The 11,632-nt window shown below is 25.9% G+C and overlaps 2 protein-coding genes across 2 annotated transcripts; both read right to left on the minus strand.

Annotated features, from left to right (window-relative positions):
* Window positions 1–5,233: 5,233 nt before the first annotated feature.
* LOC112602588 (cysteine and histidine-rich domain-containing protein 1) lies at window positions 5,234–7,132 on the minus strand. Its single transcript, XM_025350751.1, has 6 exons — window positions 6,927–7,132; window positions 6,390–6,496; window positions 6,026–6,310; window positions 5,779–5,952; window positions 5,520–5,708; window positions 5,234–5,453 (listed from the first exon to the last, which is right to left on the minus strand). Exons 1-6 carry the CDS (start codon window positions 7,003–7,005, stop codon window positions 5,238–5,240), a joined length of 1,050 nt encoding a protein of 349 aa, XP_025206536.1. The 5' UTR covers window positions 7,006–7,132; the 3' UTR covers window positions 5,234–5,237.
* A 387-nt stretch (window positions 7,133–7,519) lies between these two features.
* LOC112602698 (RING finger protein 212B) lies at window positions 7,520–11,632 on the minus strand. The gene is made up of 8 exons (XM_025350912.1): window positions 11,233–11,632; window positions 10,614–10,675; window positions 10,329–10,457; window positions 10,183–10,250; window positions 9,919–10,086; window positions 8,221–8,310; window positions 7,638–7,712; window positions 7,520–7,550 (listed from the first exon to the last, which is right to left on the minus strand). Exons 1-8 carry the CDS (start codon window positions 11,363–11,365, stop codon window positions 7,520–7,522), a joined length of 756 nt encoding a protein of 251 aa, XP_025206697.1. The 5' UTR covers window positions 11,366–11,632.

The following is an 11,632-nucleotide window of genomic DNA, read 5'->3' on the forward strand; positions in this document are numbered from 1 at the left end:
TAACAACTTTTTGTAAAAAGTACAATAATTACTCACTGTTTTATAGTAAGTATATACCTATTAATTAATTTGAAAGTTAATAAATAATAACCTTAATTCATATGACAATAATCTGAAGTACGAATATTTTAGCATAGTTTTTTTTTCAATAAACTTTATGATGACTTACACATTTTCAATGGAAATTGCGGACAGTGAATGACATTAAATCGTCATCGGGTTATAGGTATAATCATAAATTACCATATACGATTTTTAATTAATAACAATAATAGGTAGTGACAGCATAATCGCGTTACTATGTTTAACAAATTATCCTTTTTGTAAAATTTTCTATTATTTACTATTAGATATATATTTGTAAGAAGAATAAATATTTTTAAACAAGTAGTTTTTATAGGTACATTTAATTTTAATCTATTTCATGGATTTCTACATAGGTATCTAGATAGTTCTCTAATAGTAATTGAGAAATATTTCATTTATAATCTATTGGTATAATAATGTTCAATAGTTGTCTATTATAAATAACCTACCTACCTACATTTCATTTAAATATTATATTTAAATAAAAAAGTATTGGTAAATTTTGTATACATAACATTATGCACAATGTGTATAATATATTGTTACGTAGTCAGGGATGACCATTTAAATATAAAATATCTAATAATTATTAAGGGAGTTACTCTAGGGAGAGTCATGAGTCCTTAAAAATCTTAAAAATATAACTACCGTAGCCAGGAGTAAATAAATATAATAGGATCTTAAATATATTTAACTAGCCAGAACTCAATTTCAGTTATTATTAGGTTTTATTGCCTATACAGATATATTAAATGGTAAATACTTACAAAGTATGTTAATTAAATTTTACAATAGTAAATGGATGTATCACACTATCATGGTCGCACGAAGTTCGTTAATGTCTATAAAATCTACAATAAACTAACTGTTCTTATATATGGTGCACATTGTGGCTATAATAGATCTTACGGTCGAATCGCAAAACTATTACTACAATATAGCTATAATAAGCGAAACTAAAATGAGCAAATAGTAACTACATAAACATTGAAAATGTAGTTAATAGAAATAACAAAAATATACGCAATTATATATTTCAAAAAGTTCATAATGTATTTGTAAATTTACCATATTATTTTCTATTTTTTTTTTGCCATGTTTTTATACATTTTTCTCATTATTAAAATGTTCTATTAGTAATTGTTCGTATTTTAGCGCTCGAATATTTTGTTCATTCTTTAAGCCAGATAAATACATTTCTATATTGTTGGAATGTTAAATGGTGTACATCTACAATATAGAAATAAAATTAGATATAAAAAAATAATAATAATAAATTTGTTATACAATAATAATGTACTGAACTTTTCTCTGCAATCCTATTTCTGCCAAACCATCATGATAATTATTCTAAAATCCCAAGGAAAATGTTGGTGTCCTACGGGCCGTTATTGTCTATGGCCAATAAGTCACTCAGTTCAATTTTTATCAAAAAAAATTTTTAATTTAATTATTCTTCAAATTTTAACTCTACGTACGATTTTGAAACATAAGATAAGGCTGGTTACATTCTAATTCTAATGAATAAAACAAATTTGGATCCAATATTTATTTTTCGACTAGGCCAGGTATTATTTGAATTTTTCTTCATTAAAATTGAGTAAATTAGAAAAATAAATCAATATTGTTTAAAATTTGGAGCTATATTTTTAAATGCGATTAAATCGCGATTAATTAATTTTATTTTTGAAATCAAAAATGTATAAATATCGTATGTTTTATTCAGTAGCTAGTAGGAACTATTATATTGTTATTTATTAACACGTCATGTGCTGTATAAATTTGAAAAATACAACTGCGGAACTTTTAAAAGTTCAATCTGCGAACCAACGTTTAGGTTTTCCCATCGGTTTCGTGTTTTCTTTAGTAGAATATATTAATAAACAATTTTAATCGTTTGTAAATATATTATTATATCAGTCGTCAGTAGTTAATCGTATACATAGACACTAACTTTTTAGATTTTAGCACAGAGATAAAAAAAATAAAAATAAATTCTGTTTATGGATATTATTCCAATATTCCAATTACCTTTTATGACAATTTATTAGAACTGAAAAATAATTCAATAAGTTCTGTGTAATACTGCCTCTTATATAATATTTTTTAAATCTTCTTTGTATGGAAAAGGATCTTTTAGTAAGTATATGTGGACATATGATGACTGATAGTTGATACTGAATATCAATTGCACGCATTTCCTAAGCTTAGTTAGACAAATCACCAAATTTGATTTATTTTTAAAAATGTTTAATATATTTACAAAATGATAAAACAATTAAGTTATTGGTCTTTAATTATGTCATGAAACATATCTCTGTGAAATGTAAATTTATCTATATTTAAATCATCTTTGTAAAATGCATAATATGTATTATATTATTTGTGATGATATTTTGCGATCAACTAAAAATATTCCTATAAACCAAAAAGTATATGATCAATGATTTCTTTAAATTTTTTATTATATTTACTTTTAGGCGAAAATTCAAAGAACTTGGTTGTATTTTTTTCATACTTAAAAGGATTTATCATTTTCTAAATTCTTTTAGTGCGTCTAATTTTAAATATGACCATTCTTTCTTTGCATATTGCCATAAAATGTTGAATGTATCTCTCAAATTTAAAATAGTATCCTTTAGGTATAGTATTCAAAATTTAAACGAAGAGTTTAAAATATAATGATTTACTTTGCATTTCTATATTTGTATTATTTATAGTAACTGCATGTATATTGTATACTAATCGCTGGTTTAAGCATTATATAGGTAGGTAATGTATCTGCAGATTTCAATCCATTTATCGAAGAACCTGCATTGTTATATTTAGTTTTTGAAAAATCTGACAAAAATGATATTAGTTTATTTAGTTGTCCATAACAGAAAAATGCAGAGAACAGAGAACTATACCGTAACATCCTTCTAGTAAGGCAAAATGTCCATAGGAAAGTCATATTTTTTCTTTTTAATTCGTTTTAAACCAAGATAGCCTTTTACGTGATTATTTAATGTATGTAATTAAAAAACAATGTAATTATTTATATGATTATTACATGTAACAAAAAAATAACAATGATTAAGCGCCCTTTTGTATTGAAAATTCCAATTTTTATTACAATTATATTTATATGTATTTGGATAATTGAATGTAAAAATCTATCATTTTATATGAAGGCCCTCATTTTAACATAGCCCGGATACCCTTGCCAAAAAAAAAAATTCTGTCCTTAAAGAGACTTTTGATTAGCCAACAATCAACATCCAACTAACTACCAAATTTTATATGATAGGATAGTCGCGACTGAGTACTCCAATATAAAAAAAAAAAACAAAAATTCTTTTTGATTTTGAAAAATCCATCGAATTTGATGTGTTACAAATTTATTCTTAAAATTATTGTTGTTTTACATATCAGTACGCCAATGTAGTTTCAAATGGTGTTGAATAAAAATAAAATGTGAAATAGGTTAAATACAAAATCCTGGATGAAATGTTTTACTAAGAAAAAAATAATTGTTAAGTTGGAGCAAACCCTAATATTTGTAAAATTTTGAACTGCAAACTTAATTTTACTGCTTTAAACAAAAATTTGATTCTCTCTGTCTTGGAAAAAAATGTATTACAAATATATATATATATATAATGATTCAATATAACAAAATACTTTTGACTGATAACAATGTTTGATAATTAATAGAAAGAAATTATAATTCAGTATAATTTAAATTTAAAAATTCAGGAAATACCTACTCATATTTTTTAATATTTTTTAGTAGTTGGCACATTATTTAATTTTTGTTTTATAGACCGTAGTGTACACTTGTTCATTTGTTGCGCACATTGTGTGCCATATTGTACATAAAAATAGGACCCAAGTTGGCGATCACAACAAAAACAGGATTGACAATAAACTATTGTTTTTAATGATATTCCAACATTTAATTGTAAATAGATAAGTACTTACTAATATAAATTATTAAAAATATATTTTAATAAATCAGACAAGTTGTTATAATGTAAAGTACACATGGAGTGTACACCATAATTGAATGAGTAACAGCTTTGTTAAATTTGAATTTAATGATAAATTATAGTTGGAATGAAAAACGTTTCTGAGCAGAAACTGTCAGCATCTGTTTCTAGGGATATTTAATTATACATTAATATAACTATTAGTAATTAATTTTTCTATTAATAATAAGGGTAAGTTGAATCAATTTTTGTCAATAACAAATCAATTTAAGTATAGTAAATATTTTCTATTACAATTATTTCATATCAATAGCTAGTGTGAAGTTAATTAGTCGATACTGTAGAATTTTACAAAAAGGTACATCATAAATAGCAAAAAATTAATCTAAATGAAATTAGAATGGCATTATTCTATGGTAAATACAGAAATATTTTAATTTCTTACAATTTACAAATAACATTTTTTATATTACCAAATAACTAAAATCATTACCTTTTATCTAAATAACCAATATCATTGAGTTAAACTTTAAATATCTACAAAATTTCATACATTAAGCATTTTATATATTTTAAAATTACCTTTTACATGTGATCTTGTAATCTTGTATTACATTTTGAAGCTTTAGGGCAAATATCAAAAATTGTATATATTTTTAAATGGTTTAAAATTAATTTTAAACAGAAAAAATTAAAACATAATAAATGAATAATAGCCAATCTCTGTATTCCAATAGAATGTACCTGTTTAGTTACATTATTTTTATTAAAATATAGCTTCAAAATCTAACAACACTAAAAAAAACATTACAATAGATATTTAAAAAAAATATTAATTAATTAACCAATGCAAAGCAGTTTTGCATACTGTTTTATTATATATAATGCAAACATAAATATTCAATTACAACTTTTATAAAGTAAATTGTTCTATTTTAGTAAAGTGTGAATAAATATCTTAAATGAAATTATAAAAAGAAAAAAAAATATGAAGTCAAATATGTTTTTGTGTTTGAAAATATTTTATTTAAAATTAGAAAAAATTACCCTTGATATTATTTTACATAAAAATAAAAATGATCAAAAAAGTAACATCATTTTATACTAGGATTACAGAGATTTGTTAAAATGATAAATGTTTATCAAAAAATTACAAATAAATTGAAAACATCTCATCAATTAAAGATCCCCGAGGTCAACACTTTCAACCGAGTTATTTTTATTTCCATTTTCATTTTTGACATTTGTTTCTACATTTATAGAATGGTTTGTATCATTTAAAGATTTATGTTTCCGATATTCTAATGTTCCCCATGATACTGGTTCTGCTTTTTTAAGTTTTATTTCAACTTTTGTAGGCAACATAAACACACAACTTGTTTTAACATCAATAATCTAAAAATTAAATTAATACAAATTAAATTTTTAATTTATTAACTGAAAAAAAAGGCAAATAAATACCCCATATAGTTCCATGGTTTTAGAAAACACTGAATTATCAGAAGGAAAGTATAATTCCACGGACAGTTTCACAGGCGACAATTTCACAAAAGAAATGTTTGGATCATATTTCTTGGCAAAAATTGACACTACAACCCAGGGTCCAGTCTGATGCCAGTCTAAGCGACAGTTAGTATGACCTTGAGTTTTCTGAAACACAAAATCATAAAACATTTTTTCTATAATAAGTAATAAAAAACCAATAATTACATGGAATTACCGTTTCCTTAATCCAACAATGTTCTCCTTGAGAACATCCAACTTGTTCTAAAAATGCATTGAAGTCTGATGTCTTTTTATTACAACACGACCAATATTTCATACCTTCGTGAAATATAGGTACACCGGGATGGTGGTTACATGAAAGGTTACCTTTCCCAGAACCTTCATAGGCCTATAATATATTAATATTGTTATAAAAAACAATGTTTTTAATTTCTTTTAAATAAAACATAAATTGATAAGACCTGTTTACATCCATTGTTTTTACACATAGTACCAATTGCAATGTCAGTTAAGCTGTTTTTCTCATTTCCATTGGTATTACTAATTGTAGTAGAAGCCATTTGTTCTACGAGAGTAGAAGATACGGTAGGTTTAATATTTTCCAACGGCAAATTAGCTGATGGTCTTGGTAATGAAACTGGTTTTGGAGCATGATATTCAATAATATCATCTTTAATATCCTTATCTGGAACAAACTTCTCAGGCTCTTTTGGCTTTTTACCATTATGGTAACCTTTTGTACAACCCTTAAAAATAAATGAATAAATATTTTAACACAATATTAACCTGATAAAGAATGACTATTGTGTCAATTAAAAAAATTACCTTAATGTTAAGAAATTCAGTAAAATCGGTACATTTCTTTTTACAGCACGACCATCCTTTGTAGGCGTCATGAAAAAAAGGGGCACCTGGATGATATACGCAAGAATCTAATAACATAATCAAAATAAAAATCATTATAAAGTTATCAAATAGTCAGTTACATTGAATTAGATATCACATGATAAACTTTTGACATAGATTTATTACTTTTAATTACAATTTATAATAAGTATCACTGCAACTATAAAAGAGATAAAGATTTGCATTAAACATTGTACATAACAGTATTAAAAGGACCACCTAACATGTAGATACTAGATAATATAGTTAATACTTCATCCTTAAATCCAATATAATGTACTAGCAAATTCGATTGAATGGATTCCGGTTGTGCCAACCGATTAATTAAGATTTAATGTTTCAAACCGATTTTTGAATATTATTTGAGCAAATACATTGTATATGCATTGAATTAATTTAAATACCTGCTAATTTTTATGTAAAAATGTAAGTTGACATAAAATAGATAATACCTACCTTCAAGATTATTGTCTTGATTAAACTTCACAGCACATCCACGATTATAGCACAAAATCAAATCTGTTTTATCACACATTATTTTTCTTTTATTGGTTAACTTTTAATACTTAAATAAAGAAGGTGAAATAATATATCTTGTTTACTCAGTTTTCTAAGGCAACGAGGAAAATACACAACGTGCCAAAAAAAAAATTGAACCGACTAGATGTATGCCAAGAGGAACATTAAGATAAAACCAAAAAAGACAGTGTTGCCAAAATGTATTTCTTAAACTCAAAAATACAGTTTCTTTTATTTTATTAAATGAAAATAAAAATATTTTTTTTAAAAAAATGTAAAACAATATTATTCTAAACTTTAAGATATTTATGACAAATTAGAAAAAAATAAAACTTAATAATTCTATTTACTGATTACAGAACTAAGAGTTTCATAACAATATAATATCAAAATGCATATAACTAACTAAATTTGATTTAAAAAAAACATACCTATTGTTTAACTTAAAGATAGATAACTTATACATTATGATTTATTACTATATATCTACATGCATGTAAAATATCATATTAATCTAAACCAATTTAATTTTATAGGTCTTTTGAATTATTTTTTAGATACCTGGAAGTATTTTAAAATGTATTTATATCATTAGTTAAGTAGATATCTGTTTAAAATTTTTTGAAAATATTATGTTAATATATTTACTTTTGTCCAAATGAATTTAATTGTAAGTTATCTATTGTAGGCATGTACTTTTCATTGCAAATTTCTTGTGCAGGACTAAAATACATAAAAGCGTAATTAATATTGTAATATCTAACTAATTTTTTTTTTTGTTACTGATAAAAATTTTTTAAAAAAAGTACCAGTAACTTGGGCATAACTAGCGCGGATCCAGAATATATTTATAGGGAGGGGAGCATCTTGAATCAAATTTCAGCCTAAGTCTAATAAAAACAGTGTAAATACTATTTAAACTAATAGATATAGCCGATATAGGTGAATATTATTATTTAAATTCCGGTTTATCAGTAAAATAAAATAAAAGGTGGATAATTTTTAGGTTAAATTAATTTTACATGAAATATAAAATATTTTATAAAAATTAGAGTCTACGGGTAGGGATGGCCACTTGCTCCCCCTCCCCCCATTTGATCCGCGCTTGGACATAACTGTATAAGTAAGTATAAAAGCTTTGTAAGACAAAATTTAAATTTTACATTTTGTTAACAATTTACTATATGAAATAATTATAAAAAAATATTTGAACAAATATAAGCTATATCACCTTGCGTAAACTGAAGAACCTGGTGTAGAAACTCCTGATGCATTACTTCCCGTAGATAAAATTGATAATTCATTTCGAAATGACTGTTTCCTTTAAAAAAAAATATATATCTAATATATAAAAATCTCGTGTCACAAAGTTTGTTATCAAACTCCTCCGAAACGGCTGGACCGATTTTCATGAAATCTTTTGTATATATTAAGTAGGTCTCAGCGAGTGATGTAAACTGTTTTCATACCCCTAGGTGTAAAGGGTGGCCCACCACAAACGTGTCATAATGTTTGTTACCAAACTCCTCCGAAACGGCTGAACCGATTTTCATGAAATCTTTTGTGTATATTAGGTAGGTCTCAGAGAGTGATGTAAACTATTTTTCATACCCCTAGGTGTAAAGGGTGGCTCACCACAAATATTTATAACAACTGTTGGATATCGGCGATGGAAAAAAAAAAAAAAATATATAAAAATAATAAATATAATAAGATACAACAGTTGTTGTCAGGGAACTATATTCGATAAATACACGGTCGTTTAATATTATGAAAAAAAGATGGAAACGTAATTTACGTAAATAATTGTAAATATACAAATTATAGTTCCCTGGCAACAACTGTAATTAATTGATCAGAAACGACTCGACCGTTGAATGGATCGGTCTAACACAATAAGCTTTCTCTCTCATTTATAAGAAAGGTTAATAATCACATATATGAACTTTAATTGTATCGATTTGTGTATTTTGTACAATGTCAGCAAGACGCAAGGGGTCTGATTTGGCCCGTCGAACGACCAAAAGTACAATCATGCGAGATAGAAGAGCACAACCGACTAATGAAAATGTACGTGTGAACATGGTGCGATTGCGTGAGGCACAAACTGAACAAAATCAAAAAAGACGATTAAAAGCGCATCAATTCGTAGTTGACACACACAGAGCAAATGACAGACAACGCCAACAAGTACATAGAGCATTTACATCCAATTCATTCCTTCGTCTAGCATTCAAGTATGGACTCGATATTAAATATTACGCTTTTTCGAAAGTAAAGATTGATGCTATGGACAAGGAATGTCCGCATTGTAATTCGCTTAAGTTCAAAAATGAGCTAGCCGGTATGTGTTGCGCGTCAGGAAAAGTACAACTACCGGAAATTGAAACACCACCTGAACCATTGAACGGTTTACCGAAGTAACGGTTTACTTATCGGTACGGATCCAGATTCTAACCTGTTCCTGAAGTTAATTCGAACATTCAATTCATGTTTCCAAATGAAATTGCTCGGAGCAACAGAAATAGTTAAAAATAGTGCTGCAAATGGTCAATAATTTAATTTAACATTCAAAATCAAAGGCCAAGTTTATCATAGAGTGGGCTCATTGCTACCAATGCCAAACGAACCACATGCATTTTTACAAATTTACTTTATGGGCGGTGAGGATATTTGGTGTTTTGTTATTTTTATGGGCCGTCATCATTCACAATGCTCCATTCATCTCAGTCATATACCAGTATACGACATTCCCTCTCACTTACAATAATTTAATTATTTTTTATTTGAATACCAAAATATTCATTAGATATAATTTATATGGCAAAACAACGTTTGCCGGGTCAGCTTGTATATATATACATTTTGTAAAATAAATATTTAAATATATTATTATAAAAATAAAACATTTCATTTTCTTAATACTTACCTATGTCTCATATCAGGAATTTTTGTTTTCATTTTTGCAGGAGTATTATGAATTTTTGCTTCTTCATTAATCATATTAAATGGAGTTGAATTTAGTTGAAAAATTGGGGTTGAAATGGATCGAGTTTCTGTAATGCTATGTGGATTTTGTGGTGTATTCCGCAATGCACTAAAATTATATTAGTATTGATGCATTGATATAGTAAAATAATAAGCATAGAGTTAATCATATATATCTAGTACTAAACCTTAAGATTATACATACTTCTTAGCAATCTTTAGTTCACCTTCAAGTTTTTTAATATATAATTTTGCTCTATTATATTTCGATATCTACACATTATAAAGGAAAGAAAATGTTTTTATAGTTAAATTAACAAGTAAATTTATTTAAAAATATTTATATTTTACAATGTACTGATGATGACCAACTAATTTAATACGATGCGCTTTTTGGAATTTCATTACTTTGAGCAATTTTTCGTGAATTTCTTCTGGTTCTTGGAAATATTCTAAAACTTGCGAGTTTGTTTTAAATGACTAAAATATATTTATTTACATATTAAATTTGTTAATATCAGTGTGTTATGTAACTAAAAATAAACATTGAACATTATAATTTATACAAAGATACATATATAAAATACTGTAAATTGTTGCGTACTTGCGTAATCATTAATTTAATATTTTAATTACCTTTTCTCCTATCATAGTAGATGAACATTTATTCCTACAATATTTGCAGCAATCTAATGTTCCTGAAAATTAATTTGTTTAATAAACAAAAAAAAAACCTAACTTTCCTTCTCAATTAAATATATGTAGCTTAATAATTAAAAAATAATTAAATTTATTGCAATATTTTTTTTATTTTGTAAAGTGTTGAAAACATCGGTAATACCCACACAAATAAACAATTATTAAATAAATATTACTATTTAATAAAAATAGTGTTTATAATTTAAAACAAATAACATTTTTAGAAGACATAATAGATATTATTGTATAAATATTAAAATTATCATTATTCGTTATTATTATAATCACCTTTTGTACTTTAACTATGGTCCATGACTATTATATGAATTAAAAATTTAATGGGTGTCATTTACATTAATTTAACTATCAGAAAATCTAAAATTTCGGCGGGATATCCTATTAGTGTACATGGCAATAAAACATATTATAATATATTTTCATTTAAATATTATAAATCAATGCTTTTTGATATTTTTTCTTATTAAATAAAATATTGAAAAATACAAACAGACGAAATTCGCTTGATATGATCCGATATTAGGTACTTAGTACTTACCGTCCGCAAAACAACTGCAGTTATCACAAAATATATGACCGCAGCTGGTCAAATGAAACTGTGTTTTGGTCGTGTTTCCATTTTCTCTGCCTGTAGGTTGAACGAAACACGAGTTGCAATGAATCCAATCCATATTTATTCACAACCAAATTACAAAGAATTAAGCACGGAAATGCCACTAAACTACTTATAAACAGATATCCTATAAGTTTTTATAGTTAAAACATCGAAATGAATACATTTAAAAACCGTAAAAAATTCAACTTTGCGTTCTATTGTCTTCTAACTTTCTGAGTACGGATAATCATCGCATTTTGGCGCCTTTAGTTTACAGTGTAGGCAACACAGCAATATTGTGAGTATTTTTTTTGCAATCATTTTATTTGACAAATTGAATGCG

This window comes from Melanaphis sacchari, unplaced genomic scaffold (assembly GCF_002803265.2).
Source record: "Melanaphis sacchari strain LSU unplaced genomic scaffold, SCAv2.0 Contig8_pilon_pilon, whole genome shotgun sequence".
NCBI lineage: Eukaryota > Metazoa > Arthropoda > Insecta > Hemiptera > Aphididae > Melanaphis > Melanaphis sacchari.

Coding starts and splice junctions, on each gene's coding strand:
- LOC112602698 (XM_025350912.1), bottom strand. CDS start 11,365: ATGGATTGGATTCATTGCAACTCGTGTTTCGTTCAACCTACAGGCAGA. Junction 10,676..11,232: donor CTGCAGTTGTTTTGCGGACG/GTAAGTACTAAG, acceptor ATTAATTTTCAG/GAACATTAGATTGCTGCAAA. Junction 10,458..10,613: donor CTACTATGATAGGAGAAAAG/GTAATTAAAATA, acceptor AATATATTTTAG/TCATTTAAAACAAACTCGCA.
- LOC112602588 (XM_025350751.1), bottom strand. CDS start 7,005: ATGTGTGATAAAACAGATTTGATTTTGTGCTATAATCGTGGATGTGCT. Junction 6,311..6,389: donor CTGAATTTCTTAACATTAAG/GTAATTTTTTTA, acceptor TTTATTTTTAAG/GGTTGTACAAAAGGTTACCA. Junction 5,709..5,778: donor ATTGTTGGATTAAGGAAACG/GTAATTCCATGT, acceptor TTTGTGTTTCAG/AAAACTCAAGGTCATACTAA.